The 13,819-nt window shown below is 34.1% G+C and overlaps 1 protein-coding gene across 1 annotated transcript; it reads right to left on the bottom strand.

Moving 5' to 3' along the window:
* Window positions 1-741: 741 nt before the first annotated feature.
* Window positions 742-12,421, bottom strand: LOC138693201 (ciliary microtubule associated protein 1A-like). The gene is made up of 3 exons (XM_069816945.1): window positions 12,174-12,421; window positions 7,487-7,688; window positions 742-2,971 (listed from the first exon to the last, which is right to left on the bottom strand). The coding sequence occupies exons 1-3, from the start codon at window positions 12,406-12,408 to the stop codon at window positions 2,707-2,709; spliced, it is 702 nt and encodes a 233-aa protein (XP_069673046.1). The 5' UTR covers window positions 12,409-12,421; the 3' UTR covers window positions 742-2,706.
* Between the last annotated feature and the right edge of the window lie 1,398 nt (window positions 12,422-13,819).

The raw sequence follows: 13,819 nt of genomic DNA, 5'->3' as shown, positions 1-13,819 counted from the left end.
ATTGTGAGATGTGCGCAGACGCGAAAGTATTGATTTTTTCTGAGGCCGAATGTCATTGACCTTGGCACAGAATAAGAATAAACATTAGTCTGATATAGCCTGGAAATTGATTTAGAATTGAAAAACGAGATGACAAATTGAATTTATTTGAACATTATTTACAATTAACGCTAATTATTATAGTAACAGAACATAACCTTCTGCGACAGTATTGGATTTCCAGCCTCCGTGACTTTTCGCTAATTTTCTGTCGATTGCATATCCGAGAATAATCTATATAACGGTACAAAGCTGACTTGTGATTGGCTGAAGACCTGTACTTTAATGAGTAGGTGTACTTTAATGACATGCATTAAAGGACTGCTGCCAGGTGTATAATTACTACATTTCGGCATGGTCGAGCATAAAACATAATAAAACACTATGTTATTTCACCTTTCCCTGAACCTAGTGCACTCTTGAGTTCACCTTTTCCTACCACTTGAATCAGGACCAACCCATTCTGATGGAGAGATGGCGACAATCAGTACAAACAATCTTAAAAAATGCAGTCATCTCTCAGTGATTCCAAATCACCAATAGTGTCATCTGCTTCCTTCCCCTTGCAAAAGGATGAAATAAATCAATCCATCAAAATACTTCAGATCCTTCAGAAACAGAACTACATGCAATGGATTCCTTCACATTATGGTTTGAAAGGAAATGATAAAGCAGATTATTATCTGCAAAAATAGACACAAACAAGGATATACTCGTATTATTTCACATATCAAAATAGTTGTTAATACAGAAAATTTACACTAGTATAAATATGAACACTTCATATCTTCTAGTCATAACAAGCAATGGAGTATTATTATGAATAATAACAATATTTTTAATGCCTGATTTCCCACAAGCCTCAGCAGTTGCCTTCTTTAGACTTTATAAAGGCCATGACTACCTAGCAGTCCATTTGCATAAATTCAACAATACTCATTTACCTAATCTTTAGAGGTATTTTATGATGAACAAAGACCATATCGATGAGTAAGAAGTGATACCTTGTATCTGTAAAATTGCAGATGAATCAAACAACTGTTTTAAAAATTCATTTCTCTCAGAATGGACAACATTTTTATATATGTTTCTGATTTCCAAGATCTTATACTCCAGGACAAAATATTAACTGTCTAATTTTGTGCACATAATAATGTGGTTAATCTAAATAATAGAGTAGAACTAAACTACCATTTTTATAGATACGAGGTATCACTTCTTAGCCATCGATGTATTCCTGCGTACAGCTATTCCCAAAGTCGATAATGAACTACACTCTCAACTAGTTATTTATTTTTTATTTTAGTAGATTATTTTACGACGCTTTATCTACATCTTAGGTTATTTAGTGTCTGAATGAGATGATAATACTGGTGAAATGAGTCTGGGGTCCAACACCGAAAGTTACCCAGCATTTGCTCATATTGGGTTGAGGGAAAACCCCGGAAAAAACCTCAACCAGGTAACTTGCCCCGACCGGGAATCGAATCCGGGCCACCTGATTTCGCAGCCAGCCGCGCTAACCGTTACTATACAGGTGTGGACTCAACTAGTTAAATACTATTGGGTTGAAAGATGGAAGATGAATGTTATGTTCTTTACTTAACGATGCTTGCAACTGCAGAGGTTATATCAGCGTCGCTGGATGTGCCGGAATTTTGTCCCACAGGAGTTCTTTTACATGCAAGTAAATCTACTGACATGAGCCTGTCGCATTTAAGCACACTTAAATGCCATCGACCTGGCCCAGGATCGAACCTGCAACCTTGGGCATAGAAGGCCAGCACTAAACCAAATCGCCAACCAGGTCGACTTGAAGAGATGAAGAAATTCAACATTCCAGCATTAGCAACCTTTCCCAACACTATCGGAATCTTTAATATAATTTCTTCCAAAGCCAGTGCAATCTCTGAAATCATTTTTCCTAAAACTAGTGGAAGTTGTAATACTAATTTTATCTAAGGCAACGAAACCTTAAATCTTCTCTACCAATGTATGTAAATCAATCTGTGATGTTATCTTTCCAGAACTATCTTTACACAAAGCCAGTCCCTGATAACCACCTTTTTTTCAAACTTAAGTCATATAGCATCTAGAATCCTTCTCGAACCCGTCAGTTTTCCGAATAATTTTATGTCTCAAATAGCCAGAAAGAATGTTAAAAAAATGGTAGTAACATGATAAAATCTGCTTTATATGAAACTCATTTTTCAATATACATCTACTTTCCAGCATTCATATATGCAATGAATAAATATTTCAGTACATGTTTCCAGCTTTTTCTTGAAAAACAGAAAAGTTAAAGATATATTTCTCAATTTATTGCCTTATTAACCACAGTTATAGTTGTAAAATGTGTCTGAAGTGAACAAATGAAATATCGTACTGGAAATATTACGCAAATATTTTTCAGATTGCTCTCAAAACTCATTTAACATCACAGATAGAAAATAAATAATAACCAAAATGATAGTAAATTAATTAAAAAATCAAGCAATAAATGTAAGTTATGTATATCAATACCTTGGCTATATTTCTTTCCCAGAATCATTGCTTTTAATTTCTATTCCTATAAAAGTATAATGTGGGATACTTAAAAAATCTACAAGAGTATAATATAAGAAACTCTTGAGAAGTCTCAAAATTACAGCATCCATTGAGAAATTTCTAGAAGTTGTCTTCTTCCAGAACAAGTGGGGCTGCAGTTTCGGCATGTCGAATTCCAAATGAGAACTGTGGCTGAGATCTGCCATGTTTGTATGTAGGCAAGTAAGCAGCAGGTCCAGGGTTCCGTGACCGATCTGAGACACCTGGAGTCCGTCCAGTCATTGTATACTGTGGCAACTTGGTCTTGTACACATTCGGTTCAGGAGGACTGTACTGAGCTGGTCCAGGAGACTTGAACTCTTTACCTCCAACGTGTCTTCCAGTCCTAGACAGAAGTGGAAAACATATCAAATATATTCACTGAATTATCATCATTTAATTCGAGAAAAATTCGTTCCGGCACCGGGAATCGAACCTGGGACCTCTCACCTCTGCGCGCTGAGTGCTCTTTCCAACTAAGCTATGCCGGGACACAATCCACGATGCCGGCCGAACTCCTCTCGTTGTAATGTTTTACGGCCTTACTACCTGCACTTTAGACAATGTAAGTCATACATGCAGGAGTGCATATTTAAATGACTATGACCATATTCAACCTCAGTTTGTGACAACTGCTAACAGTTAATACACCACATATTCATTATACAGGGTGTTTAAAAAATACGGGGCATAATTTCAAGTATATATTTCCCACATGTAGACAATCAAAATAGTTCATTACAACATGTGTCCGGAAATGCTTCATTTCCGAGTTATGGCCTTCACAACATTGAAATTCACCGGAACGTTTTTCTTTCCGCAGGTCGTTGTCATTACAGAAGATGTTCAAAATGTCCACCTCCTGCTTGAATACAGACCTCACATCGATGTCTCATTGACCTGCGAACACAATCCCAAACTCCAGGAGTATTGCATATGTCCTCAGAACATGCCACAATTCGATTCCGAAGGGATTCCAAATCAGGCACCGGAGACGAATAAACTAATGATTTTAAATGGCCCCACAAATAGAAATCGAGAGGGTTCAGATCAGATGAGCGTGGAGGCCAAGCAATTGGGCCACCTCTACCTATCCATTGATCAGGAAACCTTCGATCCAAGTACCAGCGAGCCGTACGACTGAAGTGTGCAGGAGCGCCATCATGTAAGAAGTGAATGTGTTGACGATTGATCAGTGGAGTGTCTTCTAACACATGAGGTATGGTTCCGGTGAATTTCAATGTTGTGAAGGCCATAACTCGGAAATAAAGCATTTCCGGACACATGTTGTAATTAACTATTTTGATTGTCTACATGTGGGAAATACATACCTGAAATTATGCCCCGTATTTTTGAAACACCCTGTATATGAGGTCTCGCCTACCTCATTGAATATTACACGACTACTATGAAGTAGCCAATATGTATTATCATCATTTAATTCGAGAAAAATTCGTTCCGGCACCAGAAAGAGCACTCAACGCGCGGAGCTTTAGGTCCCAGGTTCGATTCCCGGTGCCGGAACGAATTTTTCTCGAATTAAATGATGATAATACACATTGGCTATTTCATAGTAGTCGTGTAATATTCAATGAGGTAAGCGAGACCTCATATAATGAATATGTGATATATTCACTGAAGCTATAGAATTCTTTCTTTAACATTTACCTTAATTTTAGTCATTTATTTCAGTTATATATTTTCTATTTATTTACTTACATATAAAGAGTGGGCCATAAGTCATCCTACCCCTCACAATTGCATAGTTTTTCTTTTTTACTTGGTTATTTAACGACGCTGTATCAACTACGAGGTTATTTAGCGTCGATGGAATTGATGATAGCGAGATGATATTTGGCGAGATGAGGCCGAGGATTCGCCATAGATTACCTGACATTTGCCTTATAGTTGGGGAAAACCTCGGGGAAAAAACCCAACCAGGTAATCAGACCAAGTGGGAGTCGAACCCGCACCCGAGCGCAACTCCAGGTTGGCAGGCAAGCGCCTTAACTATGTGGGTGGCTAATTGCACAGATATTCTTATGAATACAACTTATAAATATTTGGAATACCAAATGGTGACATTTAGCGTGATATGACCAGGACATAATTACAAGATGGCTGAACTAGCAAAGTCCAGGGACTCACAAGGTGAAGAAGGCCTTATTGTTATTGTTGTAATTATCATCATCATCATCATCATCATCATCATCATTATCATCACCTTCATATTTTTATCCAGTTCTTTTGTTTCTTGTAATAGCAGTCTTAACATTAAATATATCAAATACATGGCATTCATTTGTGTATACAGCGCATTGATAAGTACTGTTATAGACTAAGATTTCTGAATTGAAATAATAATATGCTACAAAATTTAAATGACACTTAAAGTAAGGTTACCGGATTTTTTTCACAGTTTTTGGGGACAGATATCAGTATATATGAAGAAACTACTTTTAACATTTGTTAGTTTTTCATTCACTTGTATTGTTTTTACACACTTAAAGAATTAAAATATTCATTCTATTTACACGCAAACATTACATCCAGGAAGACATAGAGATATTTCAATCAACTTCTGGAGTTATGTATAGAAAATAATTTTCTCAGAGAAAAAATTAAAAAATATAATTCCATTTTCAACATAGATTATATTCTTCACCTAACATAATTAGGAACATGTTGTGTTGTTGCTGTTGTTATCTAATGCTGGGCTTTGGCAACGAAGCCATTAGCATTCTTGCTCTCCAATATTTCTCTGTGGTGGATCCATCAGGTAGAACTTCACAGGTTTGTAGATGATCTTCAGTCATTTCTTCTTCTTTGTTGCATAGAGGGCAATTTGGATTTGTGTAAATTCCTATTTTATTCAAGTGTTTGGCCAAATAATCGTGTTCTGTAAGCAGTCTGAATTTTGCTACTGCAGATTTACATGGGATTTCTGGAATAATTTCTGGTTTTTTTTATTAAAATGCTCCATTTTTTATCTTTTTTAATTAGGAACATTAAATCCAGATGTTTGAGATGGGCAGGGCATGTAGCACGTATGAGTGAATCCAGAAATGCATACAGAGTCATAGATGAAAGATCTGAGGGAAAAAGACCTTTGGGGATCCTGAGACGTAGAAGGGAGAATAATATCGTCGTCATCATCATCATCAATATCATCACCACTAGTACCATATCACTGTTATCCTAGAGATGGATGTCAAGAATGTCCTCCAAAGTTTGTTCCTCACTAATAATCACATTATCCTTCATGAGAAAAACATGTGGTCACAGAATTTTTTATACTTGAATTTGAAAAATTTACATTGGTAGTAGCAATTTTATGTTCAGTATTTCGCATGAATGTAATCATTTTTTTTCTCCATTTGGTGGAAGCAACATAAATTGTGGGAAGTTAGAAATTATGGCAGTGTAAATACAGGGGGGAAAATATATTATAATAACAGGAAAATTGAAGGTACCAAGGAAAAATGTTGTAAATGGCAGGAATTTAAAACAGAGTTTAGAATGTATTGTGGTTCAAACCAGTGGCGGCTCCTGCATATTTCTTAAGAGGAGGAAAGAAATTAACAGCGCAAAATGATACATTCTTGAGAGAAACATGCTACAAATTAGTCTACATGCATACATGTAATACCAGATAGTGTTAGGGTTGGCCTTCCCTTTTGTATAGAAATAATCTGTTCTTGTAAACTGAGTTTCCTAAATTGTCCAAAATATGTTTTCACTTCCATTCATTGTTGGATAATTGCACAAATTAACAATTACAAGGAAATTCACAAACTCGCAGCATTTTTCGCGCACACTACAGCATCACACACTAGCTACTAACACATAACCAGAACCATTTTACGGAAGTGGGAATGGGAAATAATCTGTTAGGAAAGCGAGAACACTGCACCCACTCACATGGTCTATGTTGCCACATGTACATTTTACAAGTTCAATATCACATGCTTTTGAAGAATGTCAGTTCCTGTAAAATCATATTACCATTATTGTTCAAAGCTGCCGGTGGCCGATTAATTTTTTTATGTTAAAATAATGTAGTTTGGAGTACTTTCAATTTCAAATATATTTGTACAAAACTGACAACTTGGCTGTTGTCCTGTCTAGTACACAATGAATGGAAGTGAATTTCAGGGGCCAAAAAGATCTGCAATACTAACGTAGAACTAACTACTTCCTCTTTGTTTTATATAAATCTAACTTCAACTTTCAGATATCCTCGAAAGTTTCAAACCATGAGTAGTAGCTTATATAAAGTGCAATGAATAATATATTTTGTTTTATAATTTTAAAAAAAGTTTATATGGTGTCTTTCATAGCTTTGCGTTAAAACTGTTTTCATTGTGCCTCCTCCTAGGTGTGTTATAGTCTGATTGAATGCAGCATCGTTAGATGGCAGCGGTAGCAAGCTTGCTGCACGACCAGTCGGTTTCTATATTTCCCGCCCATGCGCTGATTCAGAGGAGGATCTCCTCCCTCTCCGTTCATTTACTTGCTTTAAAACTCTGCTTCTGCCTCTCGCCACTAGTGCGCTGTTGTCTATGTATATTAACTGCAGTAAAGGAGGAATGGATTGACTTTCCTCCACACAAACAATCTCGCATCTTTCTCACAGTTTTCTAGCAGCGCATGAGTGCGCGTCGTTTAAAACTCGATCAACCGAGGTTTTCTTATAGCTGTGAACTTAAAATTATCGAATCTTCCTCGAATTTCAAGGCATATATTTCATTTGGTATTTACTTTCAAAAGAAGAAAAATGTGAGGAGGACGTTCCTCCCTTCCCTCCCCCGAGAAACCGCCACTGGTTCAAACTGTCTGTAAGTAAAACATTATTACTCACATACTATAGGCTGCAGACGCTTGTTTGTCTGGTATTTTGGGACCAATGTATGATGGTACAGTATACTGATTAGGGGCTGGTACTTGTTGTAATTTGTACTGAGGTGTGCGACCTCCCATTGTATATGCTGGTTGCCTGGTTTCCTTCATTAAGGGACATCTTTCTGGAGCATAGGTCCCAGGTCCAGGATTGATGTTGCGAACTACAATAAAAACAACAATTTCATGTGATACTGAAGGCAAAAAAAAATAGTACTAAAACAATCTTTTTCAAATGTAATCTCCATCTTACGATGTTTGGTGATGTATACACGTCTGTTGATGTGACATATTAATGAATTTAAATACTATTATAGTCACAATCATGCCATGTTATAAAAGCTCAGTGGTAGAGCGCCTGACCGGAGAACAGGAAGTCGCAGGTTCGATTCCCGCTCGAGGTTTTGAAATTTTTCTTTCATACCATGGCATGATTGTGACTATAATAGTATTTAAATTCAATCTTTTTCAATATTCTCTGAAGAGACCAAACCCTTTTCTCTGGCTTTTAAATTATGCGTGGCAAAAAGGAAATGCACATTCTGGGAGCCCGTACTTAATCTTTAGACAAGTAAAATTTCTGCAGAAAAATAAAGTCTTTTTATTGTGCTCAATTTTTTCTATAATGGGTAAGATTAATTTTACAGAGTAATTAGTGGAGACATATTCCTGCCGAAATTCTTTTCTGGATAGGTTTTCAAATTAAATACATACTGCGTTTTGTAGTAAATAAATATAACGATTCAAACTTATAATTCAGGTAGTCACTAGAACAGCTTTTTTCCGCCCATGAGTTTAATAATCCGCCATACTTTTCTCTACAATCTCTGCAATTTATGTTTCAATCAAGCAATTGTAGAGGTCAGGGCAGCAGTTTGAATGAATCACTGCACAGCTGATTTCAGCTGCAGAATGATGATAAGTATCCTCCAGGACTATTCCATGTCTTATGAACCAATAATATGTGATAAAATCAGTACAGAAAAGAACTCAGCTCCTTCAAAATAACAAGAATAATTTTTTATATTGAAGATGACATTAAGTTTTATATACCAACTTATTACATTGTAACTGTTTGCATATTGCATCCCTGTAAGAAGACTGTCGCAAGTCAAAAAACATTGTTCTCGGGAAATTAGGAGTAAAGAAGTCAATGTCTTGCATTTTAACATCATTGTCCAAACTCCTTGAAGTGGCATCTATGGACAGGACATTAAATTAAACTTGTGGAATTATTCTGACTTGTAGGATACAAAATATACTATTGGACTGCATATGTAACTAAAAATAATTTTTTTTTTTTTTTTTTACTTATGGCAGTCTTCCTGCAGTTGTGCGATATGTTTTTAAAATTTGTATTCATTTTTTAATGCAATAATTAGGCTATATTACCTGAATAAATATTTTTGTATTTACTGAGTCTTTAATTCATTTCAGTACAATTTTTAAACTCTTTTTCTGTCAATATACATACGTACAGTATACTGTATATAAAATCAAGAAACTAAACTTAATGTAATGAGAAATATACATATTGATTGCACACTTTTACCATTATCATTAAACATATGGTAAATTTGTTATATAGAAATCTGAAGATGGCGACATTAAGCCAAATTTAGTCATTATCATAGTTTAAATTAACACAGGAATGTTGTTTATATAATAAATTTACCAAATCTTTAGTACCGGTAATGAGAAAGCTTAGAAATAATTCAGAATGTGAGAATTACAGTCATGAAGGAATAAATTAAATTTGTCAAATAGGAAGAAAATTACAAAGCAATTTAGCTCAAAATATGGTTACTGACTACGTGCTCTATTTTCCAGTCACCATCCCAATTATAATGTTAAATATTCAATAATTAAGAAGGTTAATTTGTCGCATTAACGTCAAGTAGTTTTCTGCGAAAACTTTAAATATAGTTAATACTTTTCTTGTTTGCAAGCAGTGTAACTGAAGAGCCTTCTGATCTTGTAGAAACTCTTGAATTGTTTCTATCACTCATCTTAATGAAAATTATTCTTTTCTCAAAGACAGAGATTTATTATTATTATTACCATAGTTTCCTGCCACTGTTGTCAGTTGCTAAGCATATTATCATAATAATTGTTGAAATTCAATTTAAATAGAAAAGTACAATAATTAGCCCACATGAGATTTCCAGGAAATCTCTATTAAAATAAGGCACGAGTTTTAACACCAAAGATGTCCATGATTCATTAATTAAATTTACTTCGGAATATATAGTTTATTGCTTTCACATGTTAAATACTACGTATTGATACCTTGTTGACTAGTTTCAGCCTGTTGTGGGCTATCTTCAGAACTGAGTGGTCCTGGTCTTCATACCTTCTGACTGCGTTTCCTGTGGAAGTGTGTTTGTGTAGTGTAATGTGGAGTCAAAAAGTGTGTGTTCTGAAATTGAGTTGTGTGTTGAGGATTTCGTTCAGAACACGAAAAGTCAAAAAGTGTGTGTGTTCTGAAATTAAGTTGTGTGTTGAGGATTTCATTCAGAACACACACACTTTTTGACTTCACATTACACTATATAAATACACCCCACAAGAAACGCAATCAGAAGGCACAAAGATTAGGACCACCCAGTTCTGAAGATAGCCCACAACAGGCTGAAACTAGTCAACAGGGTACCGTAACCTAGTATTTAACACGTGAAAGCAATAAACTATATATTCTGAAGTGCTATAGTGTTAAAAGTTGTGTAGTCAAGATGTATAATTAAATTTAGTTACTGAATTAGTTCACTACAAGTAAACTGCAATGTATGAAGTTCAAATTTTGCTGTTTTTGAACATCTATCAAACTTGGCTAGCTTCATATTGAGTGCCATTGGCACCATTTAGGGGACACGTGGATTGAGGATTTCTACGAACTTGAACAACATTATCTAATTTAACTGCACCGTTTGCATCTGCTAAATTTATTACAAAATAATACTATGAAGAAAAAATTGCTCTGTGTGCCTCAGTTAACTCAAATGTATTATAATCCAGTGCACTATACTGAACAATAAGTATACATTTTTAAATTTAATGAAATATTGGTGGAATACGATTCCTGTGGCTCCTAAGAATATGACACCCTTGGGAAATACTATTATCAAGGAGGATACTGTAATCCGAGATAACCCAATTTATTTACAACAATGAACAAAAGAAAAGCACATATTTATACAGGTGATTTTAGAGTAATTAATTTAGTCTTGTCTTTCATATAAATTTTTTTTAGTCGAAATAAGATTTTTCAGAGTGCATAGGTATAAGATACTGATATTGTAACAGATTTTTCATTATAAGTTATAATCGTAATATTCTACTTTCATTGTATTTGCTTAATGGTTCCCAAGTTTCTGTAATGGAGTTCTGATTGATTTATGCAGGCAAGCCCATTAGCAGTGCTGGTCTAGAGCATAGCATTAATTTTGGCCCTTGGTTGTACTAATTAACTAACTAACCAAATTACACCCAGAACTTCTAACATGTAACCCACTAACATATAACAAGAAAATTAGAAACGTGTTAATATCTTCAATTTGATTAAATAAATTTATAGCCTATGTGTATGAATTAATCAATCTATATTATATTTGTATTCTATAATTTTGAAATATATATATATATATATATATATATATATATATATATATATATATATATATATATATATAAATTGTCCTACTTTTCACGTGCGATATTATTCTTCTCTAGTGTTAATATTATATTATATAATTCCATTGTCGCTGTAATTTAAATTTTAGTTCCTATTTTATTTTATTTATTTATTTTTATTATTTTTTTTCTATATTTCTTTTATATTAATATTGTATTATATAACTTCTGTAACTGTAATTTTAATTTTATTTCCTATTTTATTTTATTTTATTTTATTTTATATTCTCTTATAGGCCTATTAATATTTTATCTGAACTGCGACCGAACATGAGCGCTGCTCATTCGGTCTCAAATTTTGTTAATACTACTGTGTCTCATTTTTTATAGTGATTGTATTATTTTCTTTCTATTTCTCTTGTTTGTTTGTAATTATATTCTTTATTCTGTATAGTTAAATTTAAATAAATAAATACAGAGAAATGATTTCATTTGTCCATCTAATAGGTAATCGTATTAATAAACTCAATGGCGGGTAGCAAGTAAATTACTCAATCTCATTGATGACTAAGAAGATTCATTATTTCCTACATATGTTACTATTTTGACAATCGAAAATACCTATATTGTCTAACACAGGAATGATTTTAAAAAAATATAAGTATTAAACTCTGAAACAAAACCCAGGAACATCAAATTTATACAAGATTATTCCACCAGATAACTTGAGATGAGCCACCAGCATAGCTCAATCAGCTGAGGCACTTGCCTGCCAATCCAGAGTTGTGCTCGGGCGCAGGTTCGATCCCCGCTTGGGCAGATTACCTATCGGGTTTTTTCCTAGTAAGGCGAATGTCAGGTAATCCATGGCGAATCCTCGGCCTCATCTCGCAAAAATACCAGCTCACTATCACCAATCCCATCGATGCTAAATAATATAGTAGTTGATACAGCGTCGTTAAATAACCAAGTAAAAAAAAAAACTTGACATGGTTACAAGTGAAAGCTATGGACCTAACCTGGAACTCCTGTTCTTCCTGCAATGCTATATGATGGAGTACCATCATTTCCAAAACGTGTTTGGTTTTTCTTTATGTTATATGGTCCAGGCCCTGGTTTTCTATGGTCCGCAGGAGCTTTCAGTCCCATAGAATAAGCAGGGTTTCTTCTCCTGGTGACATCGTGCTTTTCATAACCCACGGTAGTAGGCAACATATAGTTGCCTGGACCTGGACCTGAAGATAAAGAAAGCATTGTTTTAACTTTAACAAAATTATTTATTGCATTTTATAACAATGTTCTTTATACTATGCTCTGTACAAATTCCATAACAGATCCATGCTGATAACTTGTGAATCTAGACTAACTGCAATTTATCCACACTATTAACATACAAGGAACAGTCCCAATCTCTTTAATAAATTATTTAAAACATCCAGATGTTAACGATTTTAACACAATATAGAGCATTTTAATAATATGTATACCCACAATCAATCAATGAAAGGTGAAAACATTTTATTATTTATTATGACATCTTCGTGTAAAGCTAACTAACATTTTTCCATAGTTGGCATGTAACTCACAGTTTCTGAAAGCAATTTCTTTTTTATCTGACACTTAAATTTCACACCTCTTTCTCATACACTCTTTAGTTACTTCGCCTCTTATTTCCTGAAGACCTAATAATTTTAATTAATTCAAATTTTGGTAGAATTATGAAGACTTCGGATAACATTTTGAAATGCATTAATTCAAATTAATTCTTCATTTACTTGCAGCAAACGTTCAGTTCTGTATAGTAAAATTAGGTACCGTAAAATAAAGTGAATAAGGGCGAAATTTTACTATTTTCAATTTGTTTGTGTCAAAGAATAAAAACATAAACACTCTCATTATTATATTTACTTTTTCTCCCTGCGTCTCTATTCACCCCATTTTACGGTACCTAAAATCAGTATGACAAATTTAAGTTCTTCGCAAATCTAAACTTTATGACAAGAAATACGGAAAACTAAGTGCTGAGTTTCAAAAGAGGAAAGAATATTTTTGGGCAGAAAATCTCTTAATTGTCCAAAACTGCTATAATGGCTAATAATATTTATTTCTTCCAAATAATGACACTCGTATTTGAGACTTCAAAAGCTTGTCCCATATTGATGCCATATGGGTTGTCCAAAATCCCATATTTACGAATTAGTCAAAACGGAAATGTTTTTTTTTTAATTTTCATGTCTTCTTCTTCTTCGTAGGCTATTCATATATGTTGAAACATCAAATATCAAAAAATACAAAAAGAATACCACATTGTTCAGCATGTGTTCACATTATCATGCATGGTCTTGAATCTATACTCTTACTGTATTATAGCACACAGCAAATACTGGTTCGTTAAACAAATAAAAATACATACACATTCTTCAAAATTCCTTAATGAGTCTAACATATTGAAAATGAGTACAGAATGACATGATTATATACCACATTTCAGAATGAATATTAATTATTTCTCAAATTACGTGACAATGGTTGTTATTCAGTCTTCTATATGCTACAAAACTTCCCAATACCGATTTGCTGGTAATTATAAAAATAAGTGCTAATTAATAAATTCAAGATGAAAGCTATTAATATACAAGGATATAATAATGGTTTGGCATTGTAA

This window comes from Periplaneta americana, chromosome 17 (assembly GCF_040183065.1).
Source record: "Periplaneta americana isolate PAMFEO1 chromosome 17, P.americana_PAMFEO1_priV1, whole genome shotgun sequence".
In the NCBI taxonomy this organism is placed as follows: Eukaryota; Metazoa; Arthropoda; class Insecta; order Blattodea; family Blattidae; genus Periplaneta; species Periplaneta americana.
This window is presented reverse-complemented; position numbering and strand designations above follow the sequence as displayed.

Excerpts from the sequence above, each read along its gene's own strand:
- LOC138693201 (XM_069816945.1), bottom strand. The coding sequence starts at position 12,408 with ATGCTTTCTTTATCTTCAGGTCCAGGTCCAGGCAACTATATGTTGCCT. Across the intron at positions 7,689-12,173 it reads AGGAAGAACAGGAGTTCCAG|TTCGCAACATCAATCCTGGA; the intron begins GTTAGGTCCATA and ends TTTTTATTGTAG. Across the intron at positions 2,972-7,486 it reads GCGTCTGCAGCCTATAGTAT|GACTGGAAGACACGTTGGAG; the intron begins GTGAGTAATAAT and ends ACTTCTGTCTAG.